Raw genomic sequence first — 16,767 nt, forward strand, 5'->3', positions numbered from 1 at the left:
GTATTCTGTTAATTTGTTTGAAAATGTTCATTTTTAGATTTGTAACTACTCTAGCTTTCAAAAGACTTTTTGAACTATACATCAGAAACCTGTTGTTCCTATGTCTACATATAGATATATATAAATCTCTTCAAGTTTGCCTTGAGTTGACTGAACTGCAAGCTTTATGTTTTCAAGCTGTGAATATCAGTATTACTCAATCCATCTATAAACAGTGTCCCTGTTAGCTGTCATAATCTTTGATTATTTAAGTCTGCAATGGACAATATCTTTAGAACAATCACTGCTTTCTGTGCTTATCCTGATTTTTTTTTTTTTTCACAGCTTATTGTTTGAACAGGAAAGGTGACAGAACCGGATTTTTCTACAGATTTGCATCTGTATTTTATTACTGTTTTGTGAGAATAACCTTATATGTTGCTTTTTTTAATCCTCTTCTTTCTTGAAAGACTTTCAGTTCCCAGCTGATGTGCCTAAGTCTCTTTTATACTTCCTCCTTTCCAGTATCATCTGTTCTCTTAATTATTGGACAAACAGTACATGCTGTGGGTAGTAGTTACAAGCCACAAGTATGCTGATTTTTCTGGCTGACATAACTTGGCATTAGATCACATACAGCTAATAACCAAGGTCAAGCAGCTACCCACAGGAGGATCTCTTTCCTCTACCCAGCTGCTAAATTCTTTTTCCAATGCCTTACAGGTCTAACATTTTTAAGTTTCTTTCCTCAGTAAAAATTGGATAAACGTAGCCAACTGGTGAAATTCTGTTAAAGGAGACTGGTGGATTGACATCCTGTACTGCATTAGCCTCACTCTCAAAGGCAGTCATTATATATAGTCTTAAAATCCAACATTTGATCTCTTAGAAATCTTGATGTTTGCTTGATATTGCATTACCAAGAAATCTTGGTCTCTATAGAATAATTAAGGTAATGGATATTTGTAACTGATTTATCTGGAAAGGTTTTAAGAAGTATTTTTCTATTTCCTGATGCATGATTGGGGAAGAAATGATCATTTGTCACTTTCGAACAAAGTTGTTTTTTGAAGCTTAAGCGATTAATGTGTTTTCTTGAGTCAATCAACATACATCATCATTTCTGAAGGTTCTAGTATGCATTGTAACCATTCTGTTCAGTTTGTGGTATTTGATAGGCAAATAAGGTTAACTTTAGACTTGAGCACAAAATTATGTTACTACTACTGTTTATAGAAGCTTAGTTCAAGTTATAAACAGACCAGAAGAAGCTTTATCAGCTTATGAGAAATTTGGTTTACTAGTCTTTTTCTGTTGTTGAAAAATGTGGGAATTAATATCCCATGCAAAACACTAAAACCAATCGTTTTCCTTCACATTTTTTTGTTTGGTTACATTCATGTTTGCCAGGTTAAGACAGTAACTCATTTGCTGAATATAGTTCTTATTATACTTCTGTTGTATTTCTCAATGTTTGTCTCTCCACTTTCTGGTTACATCCTAAAGGATGATGCTCGTCAACTCTTTGTGTTAGCTGGAGCAGCAGAAGAAGGATTTATGACTGCAGAGCTTGCAGGAGTTATCAAGAGACTGTGGAAAGACAGTGGAGTTCAAGCTTGTTTCAACAGATCTAGAGAATACCAGCTGAATGACTCTGCTGCCTAGTAAGTACTATGTGACAAACAAGATTCTCTTTGTTTTTTAAGTAATAGCTAAAGGAATATAAGAAAAGGATCATCTTTTGAGGAATTCTGCTCCCATGTAGGTGGAAAATTTAGCAGTATCTGGACAAAGATATTGTCTACTTGGGTCAAAATGCTCCAACTAGGCTTCAAGGTTGGAAAGGAAGAGGTGTGGTATAATTAGGAAATTCAGTCATGTTTTGACCAGTTGTTTCATTCTCTTGAGGAAGACAAAAATTGCTTTAGGGTGCTTTAATAACATTTTTATTACAAAAACATGACTCAAGTACCTGTTCAGTATCTAACATGTCCAGGAAACTTGATTACGTGATGTGAATCTGTATTACCAAGGATACTACTTTCATGTTCGTGATAAGAGTTTCTCCTATGGTTCAACACTGCTGTATTTTCATTGTTAATTAACGGTCTCTGTTAGAAATGTGTTGAGCAGGTAACAATCAGGATGTCTTCTATGTTAGGGTACTTAATTAAAGAAATAAAATAGTAAGGAATCAAGGGTGTGAGAAATAAGATGTGATGGCAGCAAGTCAGTCAGTCAAGGAAAAGAGTCCATCAAGGGAGGGGTAAGATGGTAAAGAATGGCATAGCAGTGATGCTGGCCATATAGGGAAATTTTTTAAAGCTTTATCATTCTGAATTAATTTGTAGTGTTTGAAGTTGGTTTTCACTTTCCTTAAGATAGGGTACTTCTGTTCTTTAGAATAACTGTACCTAAATAAAAAACATGCAGGTGAGGTAATTGAGAAGATTACAGCTCGAGTACTGTAATTACAGGCATGCTGAATGAATAGAAATGTGATCAAATTGTACTGAAATAACACTGATAATTTCAGCAGGATTGTTACTTGTTTGCTAAAGTTGTTCTAAGGGTACAGAGGGTAGATGGCAACAAGCTGCGCTCACAATGACAGATGTCTTGACTTAAGACTTGCATAAACTTTCTTCAATATGGAGCACTTCCTTTGGAGGATCACTTACTTTCTTCTGGTAGCCTCCTCTGTTCTATTTTGTTGTTTTAGATACCTCTGCCGCCAATTTCATATGAAAACTGTTCTTATAGCCATACAATTTTATCCTTAAAATTGCTAACTTCTGGTTACACTGAAAGAAGAACATAATGCCTTCCCTTTTCACTATGGGAAAAGCACAAATAAGATTTGTATGTTTTTTAGAAATGCTGGGCTTCTTGGCCTGCATCGCAAGAATTTTGGCAATGAAAGTATGCTATTGTAAATAATGTGTGCAATTAGAAATTCTCAATAAAAAGTTAATTGTTATGTATTAAGCATTTTCTTAAACACATTAATTCTGGCCAAAACACCAAGTTGTTCTTTTCATACCTATTATCAAATCCAGGGTAATTTTGGGCTTTGGTTATAGTTCAAAGTAACTTGTATGTAGTTCAGTAGGTTACAAAGATGAAGGTGTTCTTCTAGTTAGTGCAAATAACATTGGTGTATGTGGAACCATATTTGCATTTTGGGATTTCAAAAGAAGAATTCTTTGTAGTGAAGTCAATTGCATAAGTTTTCTTTCTTCTAGGATGAAACGTCTTTGTGTCTCTACAGTATATTTCAAAAAACCTTGGAAAATTGAGGGGAATAATGTGTCTTGTTTTTTGTCTTATCTCAGAGAAAGCTACTTTATAAAAGCCAGGCACAGTATAATGAATGGACCTAGAACTTCTGTAATTCTTTGTAATTATCTTGTTACTATTTTATGAATAACTGAAAGCAGTATTTATTTTTACCTTCAGTTACTTGAATGACTTGGACAGGATAGCACAAACCAGCTACATTCCAACCCAACAGGACGTTCTCAGGACTAGAGTGAAAACTACAGGAATAGTGGAAACTCACTTTACTTTCAAAGATCTTCATTTTAAGTATGTAAATCATGCTGCATGTTCATCTGTCTGTTACAGTTTCTGTAAAGTTCTAGAAGATGGACTTTCGATGATGTAATTTAACAAATTTGTGTAACCACAACTTTGACACCCCACCCCCCACCACCACCCCCCGGCTTTTTTCTGAAAAAAATTCCTCACACTTGGCTCAATTTTCTGAAGGGATGTGGGAGTCGTTGGAACTCCTGTAATAACTCAGAATAAATATGCAGATATTAAGTAATAAATGCTTTGGGTTTATTGGAAGCGTTTTGTAAAGATATTTTATATGTAAATTAAATATCAAAATATTCCATTTTTTGTCATGTTAAATCACTGTTACTCTCTCAGATTCTTCCCTTTAAATTCAGTTGGAGAGCTGGAGGCTTATAAATGTTTGCTAGTGTTGTATGAAAGAGTAAATCCATTTTCCTGAAGAACTGAATTGAAATATGTGTTGTACTTTAAGGTAGTACTTTCTTTAGTGATGAAAGAATGTGACTGGTTTCCTGTGGTGTGGGATTTACAAAAAAAAGTTAATATTCTGAACATTTTATACCCAAAGACGTTCATGATGAAAGCACAGGATAGTATAAATGTAATAATACTCTACCTCCTACTGATCAGGAAGAATAAGAAAGCTTAGTAAAACTCACATTGCATCTGCATTTAGATTGTGCAGAGATTGTTGTCAGCATGTTTATACAATATATTTGTTTAGTATCTTCATGGAAAATATATTTTTTTTATGCAAATGCATAGCAAGTACTGTAATACGGATGCTTCAGGGCCATCAGTACTTTGGAAATATATTTTGTTTCTTTGTTTTGGGGTTTAAGTATGCAAAATGCGTATTCATCCATAAAATAATAGCTGGTAAATGGGAATGAATCTCTTGCAAACCTAAGGAGAGTAGTCCTTAGCCAACCCTCAAGAGAGGCCTTCAGTATTCTGAGGAGCTATCCATTTTCTCACTCAGTTTCTAATGTTTCTTGTTCAGTTCCCTATCGTAGATGGGTTTAAATTCTTCTACACTCTTAATGAATTTGTATGCAGGTAGCTACTTCCAGTCTGTACTGATTATTAGGACTGTTATAGGGACCATATGGTTAGAGTCCTATAGAGTCCGTTATAAGGACTGTATGATTACAATTCTATAAAATGTGTAACTTTAAGACAGGCCTTTGGAAGTATTTAGCTGTAATGTTGTATATTTAAACACCTGTACAGCAGGTGTTTAAATTTTAGCTGCCTTAGGAGCTAGGCTTAATGAGTTATTGGAAGGGCTTGAAGAAGTATAGTCTTACATAACATTGAAAAGAACTTTTAAGATGAACTAAAGGCATAAAAGGCTTGATTTATACCAAGGTGAGGGTACATAAACATGACTAGCTGTGCAATATTGTGTACTTCATTTTTTTTAAATTATCTTTTCTTTCCTATTTTTCTCTGTGTGTTTAGATTCTTTGAGGTTGAGCCTCATTTCAGCCTTCTCTGTGAAGCGCTTAGCATAGCTTTGATTATTGATTCAATCTAAAATGCAAATAGCAAGTCATCTTCATCCTCTTTCTATAGACTGTTTCAGAAGTTGAGTCTGATTATTTACTGCTTTTGTCTTCAAAGAACACCATATTTTGTAGAAATGTTCTTCTGATAATTTAACAAATTATTATGGAAATTCAGGTTTTAGTACAGAATTATAAAACATTAGCATTAGAATTGACAGAAGTAATGACTAAAATTTAAGATATTAATTATTAAGGTATGCAAGTATGAAATATCTTCCTGTGGGTACAGCTATCACTAATTATTTGAGAACTAAGTAGGAGCAGGTGGCTGACTTGCATTTATATAGGGTGATATCCAGAGACTTCCCCTCAAAGATATTTCTGAAGGTAAGGAACACTTCTAAGGAATCCTTTTTTTCATTTTTAAATTCTAACAGGAGTAATCTTAAAATGTTTTTAAAATGGCATTATTCCATTGTAGAACATTAAATGGGCAATGAGTATTGTGACTTTCACAATAGCATACCCAGGTAGAAGACCTCGTTAGAGGTTATGATATTTCTGTCAGTTTTTGATCAGAAAGGCAAGGGTCTTTGCTTTTTGTCTAATTTGTTTCCTTCTCTACTTATTTTTACTGTGGTTTTTTAAATAAAAATTTAGCAACTCAGAACACTTGAAGATTTCTAAAAATAACAATTGTAATTGAATCCCTTCTAGTGCAATTTATCTAATCATGTAGTACACTAATATTACATCGGTAGGTTTTTTTATCTACCTGTTCCCCTGCAATCTTACAGCCCAGGGAAAACAGGAAAGGGGGATAATAAAAAATTCATCTCCTTTAGTAAGTGTGTAATATGTGAGACTTTCCAAGTATGTATCATATTTTTGTAAACACTTATCCTGCCTCAAAAAAATATTTGTCAAATTCAGAGTCTTTCACAAGGCTGAGGACTGGAATGAACAACTTGTTTAACCTTAAAAAAAGAAGTGAAAGCAATCATAATAAACATCTGGTGTCATTTTGGACCATGTCACATTTTGTATGGCTACTGGAATCACGTTCTTTGCTTAAATGGTCTGAAAGAAGCAGAACATAGCAAATCTGGCAACACTAGCATTCAAAAACATATTGTGATAATGAAAGGACCTTGCGTAAGTCCTGAAGTTTGCACAATTGCAGATAAACCATTCCGAAAGCTACCAATTAAATATAGCTAAGTAACATAGCTTAGTAGAGTGATGACTGGAGAAGTGTCTTCACTGCACTAAATATAAAACATTAAACTAATTTGTCTTAATGTGGCATAGTCACCTTGTAATCTCATTGAGAAGTCTGCTTTCTTTAAGTAATGGAAAATGATTAAAGCATTTCTCTAATACCTTCATTCTTTAGGTAAGGGGTGTAGATTCAGCTGTTACAAATTTCAATTCTTTCAGCAGTGCCTTGTATTTCTTTTTAGTTCACTGTAAACTCGGGCTTACCTTGCATAAGCAAAATATGGTTCTTTTGAGTAGTCAAACCATGGACAGTACTATGAATTTTAGCACCTGAGGCAAGTGCTTAAAAGATGGGCTTCCACACAACCCTGCGTGTGCACCCTCCCATGTTGGAAGGTGGAATCTGTAAATCATTCTTTCAAAACGTTTTAAAATTTATCTGCAGATTAAGCAGCTTCTATGAGTGTTTCAGTCTTTTGGGACTGTGACCTAACAGGCCTCAGTATGACTTCTAACAGGGCAGATGGAAAGCTTATGAACTTTAAGACCATTCTGTTCAGAACAGCTAATTTTTCTGAAAGATACTTGCAGCCTTATCTTTTCTTAAGAATTTTGTGTGGCAAAGTTGTTTTTCCTGTATGCCTGTATTTCTCTGTTCTGATATCATATGGAGAAGAAGCTTCATTATGTAAAACAATCCATCAGGTTCTTATTACTTGCTGTTGAGGTGTTCACTGTGAAACTGGTGCCAAAACTTCATCCAGCACTAGATTTTACTATATAAAAATTTCAAAGCTGAGTGCGAAAAGATGGTTTGCATAAAGAACTGGGAGTTTGTTAGGTGCACTGTTAGAAGGAGAACCCCAAAAAGAGACAAGCATCACTGGTGAAATACACCACTGGCAGAGAGGCTATTCTGAACTGAAGCAAACATTTCTGGCTAAAATCAATATCTGCAAATACAAACTGGAAATTGCACTTCTTTATGTTCTAGAAGTTGTCTTCTGCATTTTCCCTCCCTTCCCAGGATACCTGCTGGCAACATAGTCTGAACAAGCCAAAATCATTCAATGCCTCTCGCGCAGACCTATTTTCTTTACATATTTTTGCTGTTCTTTGAAAGAATACTTTTTACTACAGTTTTTTATTAATACAGGAAGTTGTCTCTCAGTAATATTTTTGCGTTGAGCAGTGCCATAAGATATTACTGAACTAGGTGAGATCCATGCAGATTGATATTACAGCACTGCCATCAGTATAAAGCATTTAATTTCTCATGTTCATTAGAAGCTGGTGTCCACAAAAAATAAAAGGAGCAATTTTCTTGTTCAGTTTCTCAGTTAATTTTTCTGTCTTGTATTCTGTTCTGTCCTATAAAGAATGAGACTTGTTGTTCAGCCTTACATGCTCTACTGTCTACCAAAAGCCCTCAGTGTGATAACCTGATATAATTCTGAATGATTTTAGGCCATGCTGGAATATCTTAAAAATTATCTAAAATATCTAAAAAATTTTAACTATGCATCTTAATTGTTGTTGTTCTGGTCTGGATTTCTCTTCCTGTTCGTACCCAAATAAGGCTTTCATGATAGAGTTGGTCATTCTACTACTTACAGCAAAGAGGATCGAGATGTAGGAACTGGTCTGCCCTCTCTTCTTTCTCTTCTCTCTTCCTCCTCCCATTTGAACATTTTTATACCTACTGAATTCTAAGTTGTTTTTTTTTTTGTGACAACGTAGAAAAAAGTTAAAGTTACTTGTGAAAAGCCCTGAAGACAAAAGTCAGAGGGAAAAATTAAATTTTTGCATGATAGAATATTGGCTAACATAGCAAGGAAAGTAAAATGTAACATATTTGCATTGTTTTGAAGCTGTAAGTCATCTCAAGAATTTGAGACCACAGACTACTTTTTCTGTGATAGGAAAGAGATAGGTGGGAAAAGTCTGTGTTTTCTCTCTTTGAGCAGATCCTACGATGTATATATCACTTAATTTCAGGATACCACTGTTGGTCTGCTTTTCATTTAATTTTTTTCTTGGTGTTGGGTGTCCTGTGTGTGTCGTCACACACCTCCCCCGCCCCCAATGATGTCTAATGAAAGTTCTGTCTTTCAGGGTGGCTGTAACCCGTAGTAGCTAGTAAATGGCCATTTAAAGCATTTAGATAGCAGAGAAAAGCAAATCCATTCACATCGTGCTAATTTGCTGATCCTCTGCTGTTAAGTTCTGGAATGTGGTCTTTTCCTATTGCTCTATTTCTGCTAAGCTATGAATTCAAAAGAAACAAGACTTACCTTTATAGCTCAGTTTTCGCACTTAACTGCATTTCCAAAAAATGCAGTTATTAGAGTGAAAATGATTGTTCTTATGTAATGTTTATTGTCTTTTAAGAGAATTTTGAAAATAATTTCAGTGTCTCTTAAAAAAAAAAATCCCATTTAAACATGGACAGTTGAAAAATGGATCAAGTTGCAATTTGGTTTAGGAGAGAGAGGAGCTGAAACTCATCAGGATTTAGAGATTCCAGATTAAATTTGAAAAAGTGAAAATTAGATTTTATATATTTATATTCAAAATACTAAACCAACAACAATAAAGTCACTGTTACTTGTATCCAGCTTCCTTAGCACTGCATTATTTCCAAGTATTAAAACAGACATAGCTCTGCTCTTAAAGAATCGTACCTTGTTGATCAATACCTTTTATTATTTTAGACTTTTTTATTCATTTGGACTAAAGGTTGAATAACACTTCCATCTAGTTTACATTTAGTAAAGCTAACTCTGTATTTTTATTTTTCATAGATGACAATTAACTTTGTTAATGAAATAGTATTGTAAATGTTTTGTTTAGCTTTCATCTCACACTTTCTCACATTTTGTAAAATGTTGTATAGGAAGGCTTTTAAGGCTTTATTAAATTTTTTTTTTATACTGAGACATTAAATAGTAATAAATGTTGCAGATTTTTATGCCTTTTTTAAAATTTTGTGATCAGACTTACACAGCTGATACTTTCAGATTTTATTGGTTAACATTCAGAAAGCTAGAATTTCCAAAGTTCATTCCCTGCTTTGCGCTTCTGTTTTGCAGAATGTTTGATGTTGGAGGCCAAAGATCAGAGCGGAAGAAGTGGATTCATTGTTTTGAGGGTGTTACAGCAATTATTTTCTGTGTGGCGTTAAGTGATTATGACTTGGTCTTGGCTGAAGATGAGGAAATGGCAAGTACCTTAACGTTGACGAAAGGAATAGCTGTTGGATAGGAACTAAATAAGTTTGAAAGGAAAGTTATAAATCCATCTTGTAGAGTATTACTGCTTTATAAGATGTATGGGGTTTGTGTAAAAGGTCTCAGAGAAATGGTGATAGAATTCATGCTTTCAGGTTTCAATGTATTTTGTTCTTCTCAGAAGGAATACTATGAGACAAGTATTCTTTTCAGCTACATTCTTTTGTGTTTTAAAGGATGCATAAATTAATGAGGATAGATTGTCAGTAACACACATTTTGGTCTCTTTATGGATGCTAGAAGTATATAATAAGAAATTGCTTGACTTATCTGTTTCTACTTTACCGCATGTTTTGTTTTCCTTTCCTTCCTCAGTCTTCAGTTTTTGTTTCTTTCTGAATGTGTTTCTCTGATCTCTTTCCTCTAGCTGCAGAAATTTTGCTCTTCCTTCTCCCTTCCAACCCCCTCCACTCCTCCTCCTCTTTCAAGGTGTGACTCCTCCCATATCAGTATGCACAGAATGCATGCTTTTTACTATCTGAGTGGTCAAAAATGATGCTTATCTGTTGCTTGTGCATCATTAGCAAACTTCTGTGCTCTTCCTCATGTTCTGCCACTACTTATAAAATATAGTTTGGGGAGGAAAGAGAAATAAAACCACTTTCAAGTCAAATGTAGTCAAAGAAGGTCATAGCTAGCACAATGCTACTTAAATGACTGGAACTTGGCCAGAGTACTTACATGTTGGATAATTTTTCTACAGAGTTAAAAATTAGGGTAAGAGGAAAAAAACCTGCTCACTTGATTCTCTAGTTCTATTGAACTTTTGATGTTGTTTTTTTTTTAAATGCTGGAGTCTCAGCTAGGTGCAGAATTTAATTTTCAATTTCCAGGAGATCTAATCAGTATAAGACAAATTCAGGTAACTCAGCAACTCTTGTAGAATATCTGTACTGCTAAATGTCAAAGCACACCAAACATTTCTAAAATACTAACCAGCTTAAGCCTGAAAATGAGAAGAAAAAAAAAAGAAGTAGTAGTTGCTTAAACCCTACTCATGAAAGTGTTCTTTGTAGTGGTCTTGGCCTCTCTGTATTTCCCTGTGGTAAAATGTGATTTTGTATGCTAGAAACTTAGTTTTGTAACTTATCTGGTTCATTTGTAACTAATCAAAAATACCTACCCTGATTTTACTACTGAAGTCTGATAAAATACAACAAGGTGTTTTTTTTCCCAAATACAGAATCGGATGCATGAAAGCATGAAATTGTTTGACAGTATCTGCAACAATAAATGGTTCACAGACACTTCTATTATTCTCTTCCTGAACAAGAAAGATCTTTTCGAAGAAAAAATCAAAAGGAGTCCTCTCACTATTTGCTACCCTGAATATGCAGGTATTGGAGGGGGGCGCGCACGTGTCAAGTAATTTTTGGTTAAATTACCTCATTTTTGATGCACAAATCAGGAGGAGTTTAATGACTCTACGTGTCTAAAATATTTACATTAAATAAAGTTTAAGATGGGGGGGGGGGTATTTTTATGTATCACAAATAAAATAGTGTTAAGTCAGGTTCACCTTTTTAACCAGAAATAATGCTGGCCCACTGGTAGCATTTACATGTTACTGCTGTAACTCTTTTCAGCCTAATTTATTTGGCCCATTCTTTTTTCTGATGTCCTCCTATTTTTGTACGTAGGTGTAATTTTTTTCACTAGCAGTAATCCTAGAGAATACATGAGAGTTTATTTGAACAGGGAGTGTATGTACATGTTAGAAGTAGGTGGCTTATTCAGGAAATATATAGCAAAAGAGGATGATTTCATTTAACAAATCTTAGCCTTTTTATGTTTCATTGTAACTTCAGACTACTCCATTGTACAGAAAATAGCATGTTGGAGGTAAAAAGCTTAGGAGAAATATGTATGCCAAATGTCTTTAATTGAGTTTGGGAAAAATCCAAAGCTTTTAAAAACATAAACATTGAAAATTAATAACTTGAATGAAGGAAACAAAATATCCTAATCTAGGGAACAGTGATGGGTCATTAATGACTTGCTCCGTCTGCCACTAAAGTAAATGGAAAGACTTCCTGCAGCTGGAATTGAATTGACTCCTTATTCTTTAAAATGTGTCCAAAAGATTTCCTTCAAGATTTTTTTATGGTGTCTTAAAGCAATGGCTGTGGAGTTACTCCTCTTCAGGTTTACGCTAACTTTTCCAAAGAACCACTTCCTTCAAAGATATAGTATGCATCTTGTTGTTTCTCAGTCTGAAACCTGCTTACTGAGCAATTTTCTCCTTCTAGGATCAAACACTTACGAAGAAGCAGCTGCTTACATTCAGTGTCAGTTTGAAGATCTGAACAAGAGAAAAGACACGAAGGAAATCTACACTCACTTCACATGTGCCACAGACACAAAAAATGTGCAGTTTGTTTTCGATGCTGTAACTGATGTCATTATTAAAAATAACCTTAAAGACTGTGGCCTCTTCTGAGAAAAGACAAAAGGTTGTTAAATGGTAAATTACATGCCTGAAAACAGGATTTAGGCACATGGAATATGCCCATGCTGTGTAAAACCTGCATAGATATACTTAATTCTCTTTTATTTTATTTCTAGGTTTGGAGAACGACTTCGCACAATTCTAATCTGATTCTTTTCAAGGTGAAAGAAATACAAAATACATTGTGCTGAATGATAGATCAGTACTGTACTTGCCTGTTTTAACAGCTTTATTTATGTTTGTCTTGTAAATTTAAGTAACTAGTTAACACTGAGATGTCAGTTGATTGTATGTAAACTTATAATTGTAGTAATGTATTTGTATAAACGTTGAACGGAATATTTTAGTAACTTGATGTCCTCTAAAATTTCCATGTTTTATGAAGATACTCTTAGAGGAGACAGACACTTTTTGCCTTTGGATTATTTAAACATCTTGTAAAATTAAATTTTCTTTTCATCTTAAGGGTGCATGCTGCCTTATTCTTTACTTTTGTTGGTAATACTGTATATGGCGTTAGCTTTTTTGATATTTAAACAGCCTCGTACACCTGCTCAGATTTAAAGAAACATAACCAATAAAACTTGTTTTTGCCTTAAGTTTTGAAAAAAATCTTTTTATAAATTTAAGATAAATGCAAAGATTATTTTTTAAATTTAAACAAAATCTACAGTTTATTAAATCTGGGCTTGCAGTCTTTGCAGTGCAAATGTGGCAACACTGAGAAATTGAATTTTAAGGTTCAACTATCATTGAAGCTGATGGAAATGCAAAAAGAAAGTTGTTAAAACCATTCATACCAATAAAAAGTTTGAAACTGTGGTCTTTACTCAGTGGAGTGAATGGCAAAATTGCCTTTGGGGTTTTTTTATAGACCGTTAACAAAGGCTAGACTTCAGAGTAATATTTTTTTCTGCTTACTTAAGAAGTAAAGTCATGTTGTCCTTAAACTTTTTGCTATTTTCCGGTAATAAAACTAGTTTGATAATTTAATAACCGTAGAAATATCAGGTTCTCCCACACGACATGGCACAGTGGCTTCACGGATTAAAGCAATTTCCTGTTGCATATAAAAAGAATCTTCAGTATTTTGGATAGGATGTTTTAGTGACTTGCAAATGCTGGTTCTTTCATTTCCTCTTTAATTATAATTAAAGTCTCACAGTTCCTTTAAATAATAAGTTAAAGAATATGGTTTTCTTCTAGTTATGCTTTCATTATGTGATTTGCTGTCTTAGGTACATATCATCCATTGCCTTATGGGTAGTGCCAAAACTGATTTTTTTATACAGATTTAAAATGAATACGCTTCTATTTGTAAATAAAACCATGGATGGTTGTCTTAAATGTATGTCATCTAGAAAATACGAACGTACCAAACTTGGAAATATGATTTTCTATAATTGTTAAAATATTTCAGGCAGCTACAGTACACCATAAGTTCTTTGAGAAGTAAATAAGTCTTTGAACCTGTTGCTATTTTTCTATAATACCTTAGCATTTATGTTCATTATGAACATCTCTATGTTCAACCAAAATATTTAAGTCATTGTTCTGTTATTTAATTTTTGATTGTGTATGTGTTTCATTTAGGCCTCAGATAGCTTGAGTAAAACTTACCTGCACTTCTTATTCTTTAATGCTTCCTTTGTTAGGTACAGAATTGCTAAATGTGTTTCAAATGAAAGATTAGAAAGGAGATAACTTATTACTGGAGGTTGTTAAATATATTCATACATTATGAGCTCTTTCAGCAGTTATGGTAAGCAATCTGTATATCCTGGGCTGCTTTTAATTGTGCTTTACAGTTCTGGATACATGACTGATTTTAATCTTATTGAACTACTTTGTGGAAATTGTATTTACACCTACGTTCAAGTTGGTTTTTGTACTTAATGTAAAACAAAAATTGGGATTAATCAAATTACATAAATAAATCTAAATTTTGTGCCTTGCTTGAAAGAAATGTTTTTCATTAAATGTGCTGATGGAAATCTTTTTGCATCCATCCTGTGGAGATGTAATAAAAATGAGAAGATAGGAAGTCAAGAGTAAATTCAAAAACTTTATGCAAGAAACAGTAAAATGAAAATGAGCATAAACTGATGATTATTGATTAATTCCTAAATATTTTTCCTTTACTGTTATTCCTAACACCTTCAGTTGGAGAATTTTTGGAATTTCATAACTGGTGTTTTCTGAAGGATTTACATCTTAACACAGAAGAAAATTGTGAAATACTTTTGCTTGTCCAGGCAGATGAGATTGTCTTTTCTGACTTGGTGAGCGGACAGCAGGTATGTTTCCTTATAGATGCTTTGTACTCGTTGATCAGTCTTTGTCCTGAGATGAAAGTTGTCAGATGAAAAGTTGTAGGAAAAGTTACAAAAGGATTTACGTGCAAGAGTGGGAACCACACACTTAGTTTTCACTGCAGTTGTAATAAGGCTCCACTCCATCTCTATTCTGTCAGGAGGCTGCTGCTCAGTCAGAGCACTGCAGAAAATGGAGGAAATCCTGCAGGTCCTCCACTGTCTGAGAAGGTCAGTCTTGTCCCTCAGCAATCTGAGCCTCCGTTCTCTTCCAGTTCTCCATTCTTTAATTTCTTCATGGAAAGTATCCAGGCAAACTGCTCTTTCTAGCCTTACGTAAGGAAGCTCCCTCTACTAGCTTAGATATTCCTTCAGATTATTTTAAATATTGTACATTTAATATATGTGGGGAATTATAATCTTATGGAGGCTTCTCCAGCCCCTGTGGTCTTGTGACTATATTGTCTGTGGTTGAAGTCTTTCAGTAAAATGCAGCCATCATTAAACGTAGTTATTTTTAATGAGCATAACTGGGAGGAAGCGTGGTTTGGAGAATTTGGTATTTGGCTTCATGATACTACCTATTGAATTTGGAGGAAGTTTGATGTTAAATGTAGTAACATCTTAGTAACTAAAACAGGGTCCAGGATCATGGCATGGGAACAGCATAGCATTTGCTGGAGTGCAATTTCTGTTTCCATGTATGCAATTAGCAGATTCATGATTTAAATTCTACATAAAACCTTAGGGAGCAGAAGAGATCAATCTGCAGCATGCTGAACAGCATGATGGCTAGTATGCGTTTAGAATTGGGGAAAATAAAAGGATAAGTTTCTGTTCCAAATCAAGCAAAAAGGAAACCCTACGAAGACACTGGCTATCCTACTGTGTTGGATGTCTCTTGAAGTTATTGTACTTCATGTTAATAACTAAGAGCCTGTGGGTCAAAGAGTGGTGCCAAGGTTGTAATCTTCAAATCCTTGACTATTTCATTTTGAAAAAAGTGTAGAAGGTGGAACAAGAGGCTGAAAGCAGCTCATCCTCGAATAATTCGTAGCCTGTGAGAGAGCGCGCTCACAGGCTACGAATGAGGAAGATGAGACTGGTGAAAAAGTAACAATTACCAGTCATTAGCTATATCAGTGCTTGTAGTTTTTGCAAAAATTTAGGTTTTTTGGACTCTGAAGAACAGGAATATTAAAATTTCAGTTGCATAGATGCAGGAAAACCTTTTCCAGCTCTGTCTCTGGATTTCTTGCAAAGAAGCTGCCTTGACATAGAAGAAGCTAGGAGCAGAATTTCAATCAGCTATGTTTCTAAGTCATGAAAATATGCTGTATTTAAAAATGGCTGAGTTAAAATTGATTTATCAAGCTTTTTACCCATAGCATATTTAGGAGCAGCGCTTTTCAAAGTTGGTCATGGTTCCAGATAAGGTCTTTCTGGTTGGCTTGCTCTGCATGTGGTTTCTTTTTTGTGGTGGTGGGAAGGCTTTATGACTGCTACCTGACACAGCAGAGATCAGGGTTATTGAGCAGTTTTATTTTAGTAATAAATTGCTTGGACTAAGGCATATTTCAGATTATTTTTAAAAATGCAGTCAATGGGTTGAGAGCCATATGGGATAGTGTGATGCTATACTGTTTTGGTCATAGTCCCTTCTGGATTTTAGGAAGGGAAAAAGTTGAGCCCACAGTGTAGAAATATAGTTCTATAGTAGGACTTCATTTCTGTAGTGCAATGCCTCAGTTCCGAAAGGGATTTCAGAGCAGCTGTTACAGAAGAAAGATGTATGCATGCAGGGATGTACTGATCAGAATGTGCTATCTGAAATTTGACTCTATTGCAATGGAACAAAGGATGTTTAAGACCAAATATGTTTTCAGGGGAATTCACTGCAGGTTCACAGTACGAGCTGTTCCCAGCTAACTTCTTTTTTCTCCCTCCTTTTCTGTCCTTCCGCTAACAGAGAAGTTTGGGAAGAGGTGGTGTCACTGTGCTTCCCCACTCACAGGTTGTGCTATTGTGTAGACATCTAAGGAATGGGTACCTTCAGTCCTGTGGAATACACTGATCTTTAATTTCTTTTGCAGATAAAGAACGTACAGATGTCTGTATGTAATGTAAGATGATGATGATGATGATTATTATTAAGGTAATGTAAGAATATGCAGATTGATTAGAGAATAAATAAGTGTACTTATTTAAACTGCATGTGTTTATACTGAAAAGCATGAAGAAAAGTCTAGAAAACCAGGAACTTGAGTGGGTGAAGCTTTTCAGCTATGTAGCTTACAGTTCCAGAGTGATACACAGTCTGATCAGAAGTCCTTACGGTATAACGCAGAGCACATCTCAAATACCTCATCCAAATAAGTGTCCTCATTTCTACAAAATCAGAAGGCACTTTGAGACTGTAC

General features: G+C 34.7%; 1 protein-coding gene across 2 annotated transcripts in view; it reads left to right on the forward strand.

Annotated features, from left to right (window-relative positions):
• Positions 1–13,985, forward strand: part of GNAI1 (G protein subunit alpha i1) — a 38,315-nt gene extending 24,330 nt beyond the window's left edge. Inside the window, exons 4-9 of one of the 2 annotated variants that reach the window (XM_082309546.1) lie at positions 1,486–1,643; positions 3,439–3,567; positions 9,389–9,518; positions 10,770–10,923; positions 11,836–12,050; positions 12,152–13,985. In XM_082309546.1, the coding sequence (XP_082165672.1) occupies positions 1,486–1,643; positions 3,439–3,567; positions 9,389–9,518; positions 10,770–10,923; positions 11,836–12,026 (762 nt within the window). In that variant the 3' untranslated portion in view covers positions 12,027–12,050; positions 12,152–13,985. The remainder of the gene's footprint in view (positions 1–1,485; positions 1,644–3,438; positions 3,568–9,388; positions 9,519–10,769; positions 10,924–11,835; positions 12,051–12,151) is intronic. The other variant, XM_082309547.1, reaches the window with a different exon arrangement.
• The last annotated feature ends 2,782 nt before the right edge of the window (positions 13,986–16,767 follow it).

This window comes from Platalea leucorodia, assembly GCF_965183815.1.
Source record: "Platalea leucorodia genome assembly, chromosome: 4".
NCBI lineage: Eukaryota > Metazoa > Chordata > Aves > Pelecaniformes > Threskiornithidae > Platalea > Platalea leucorodia.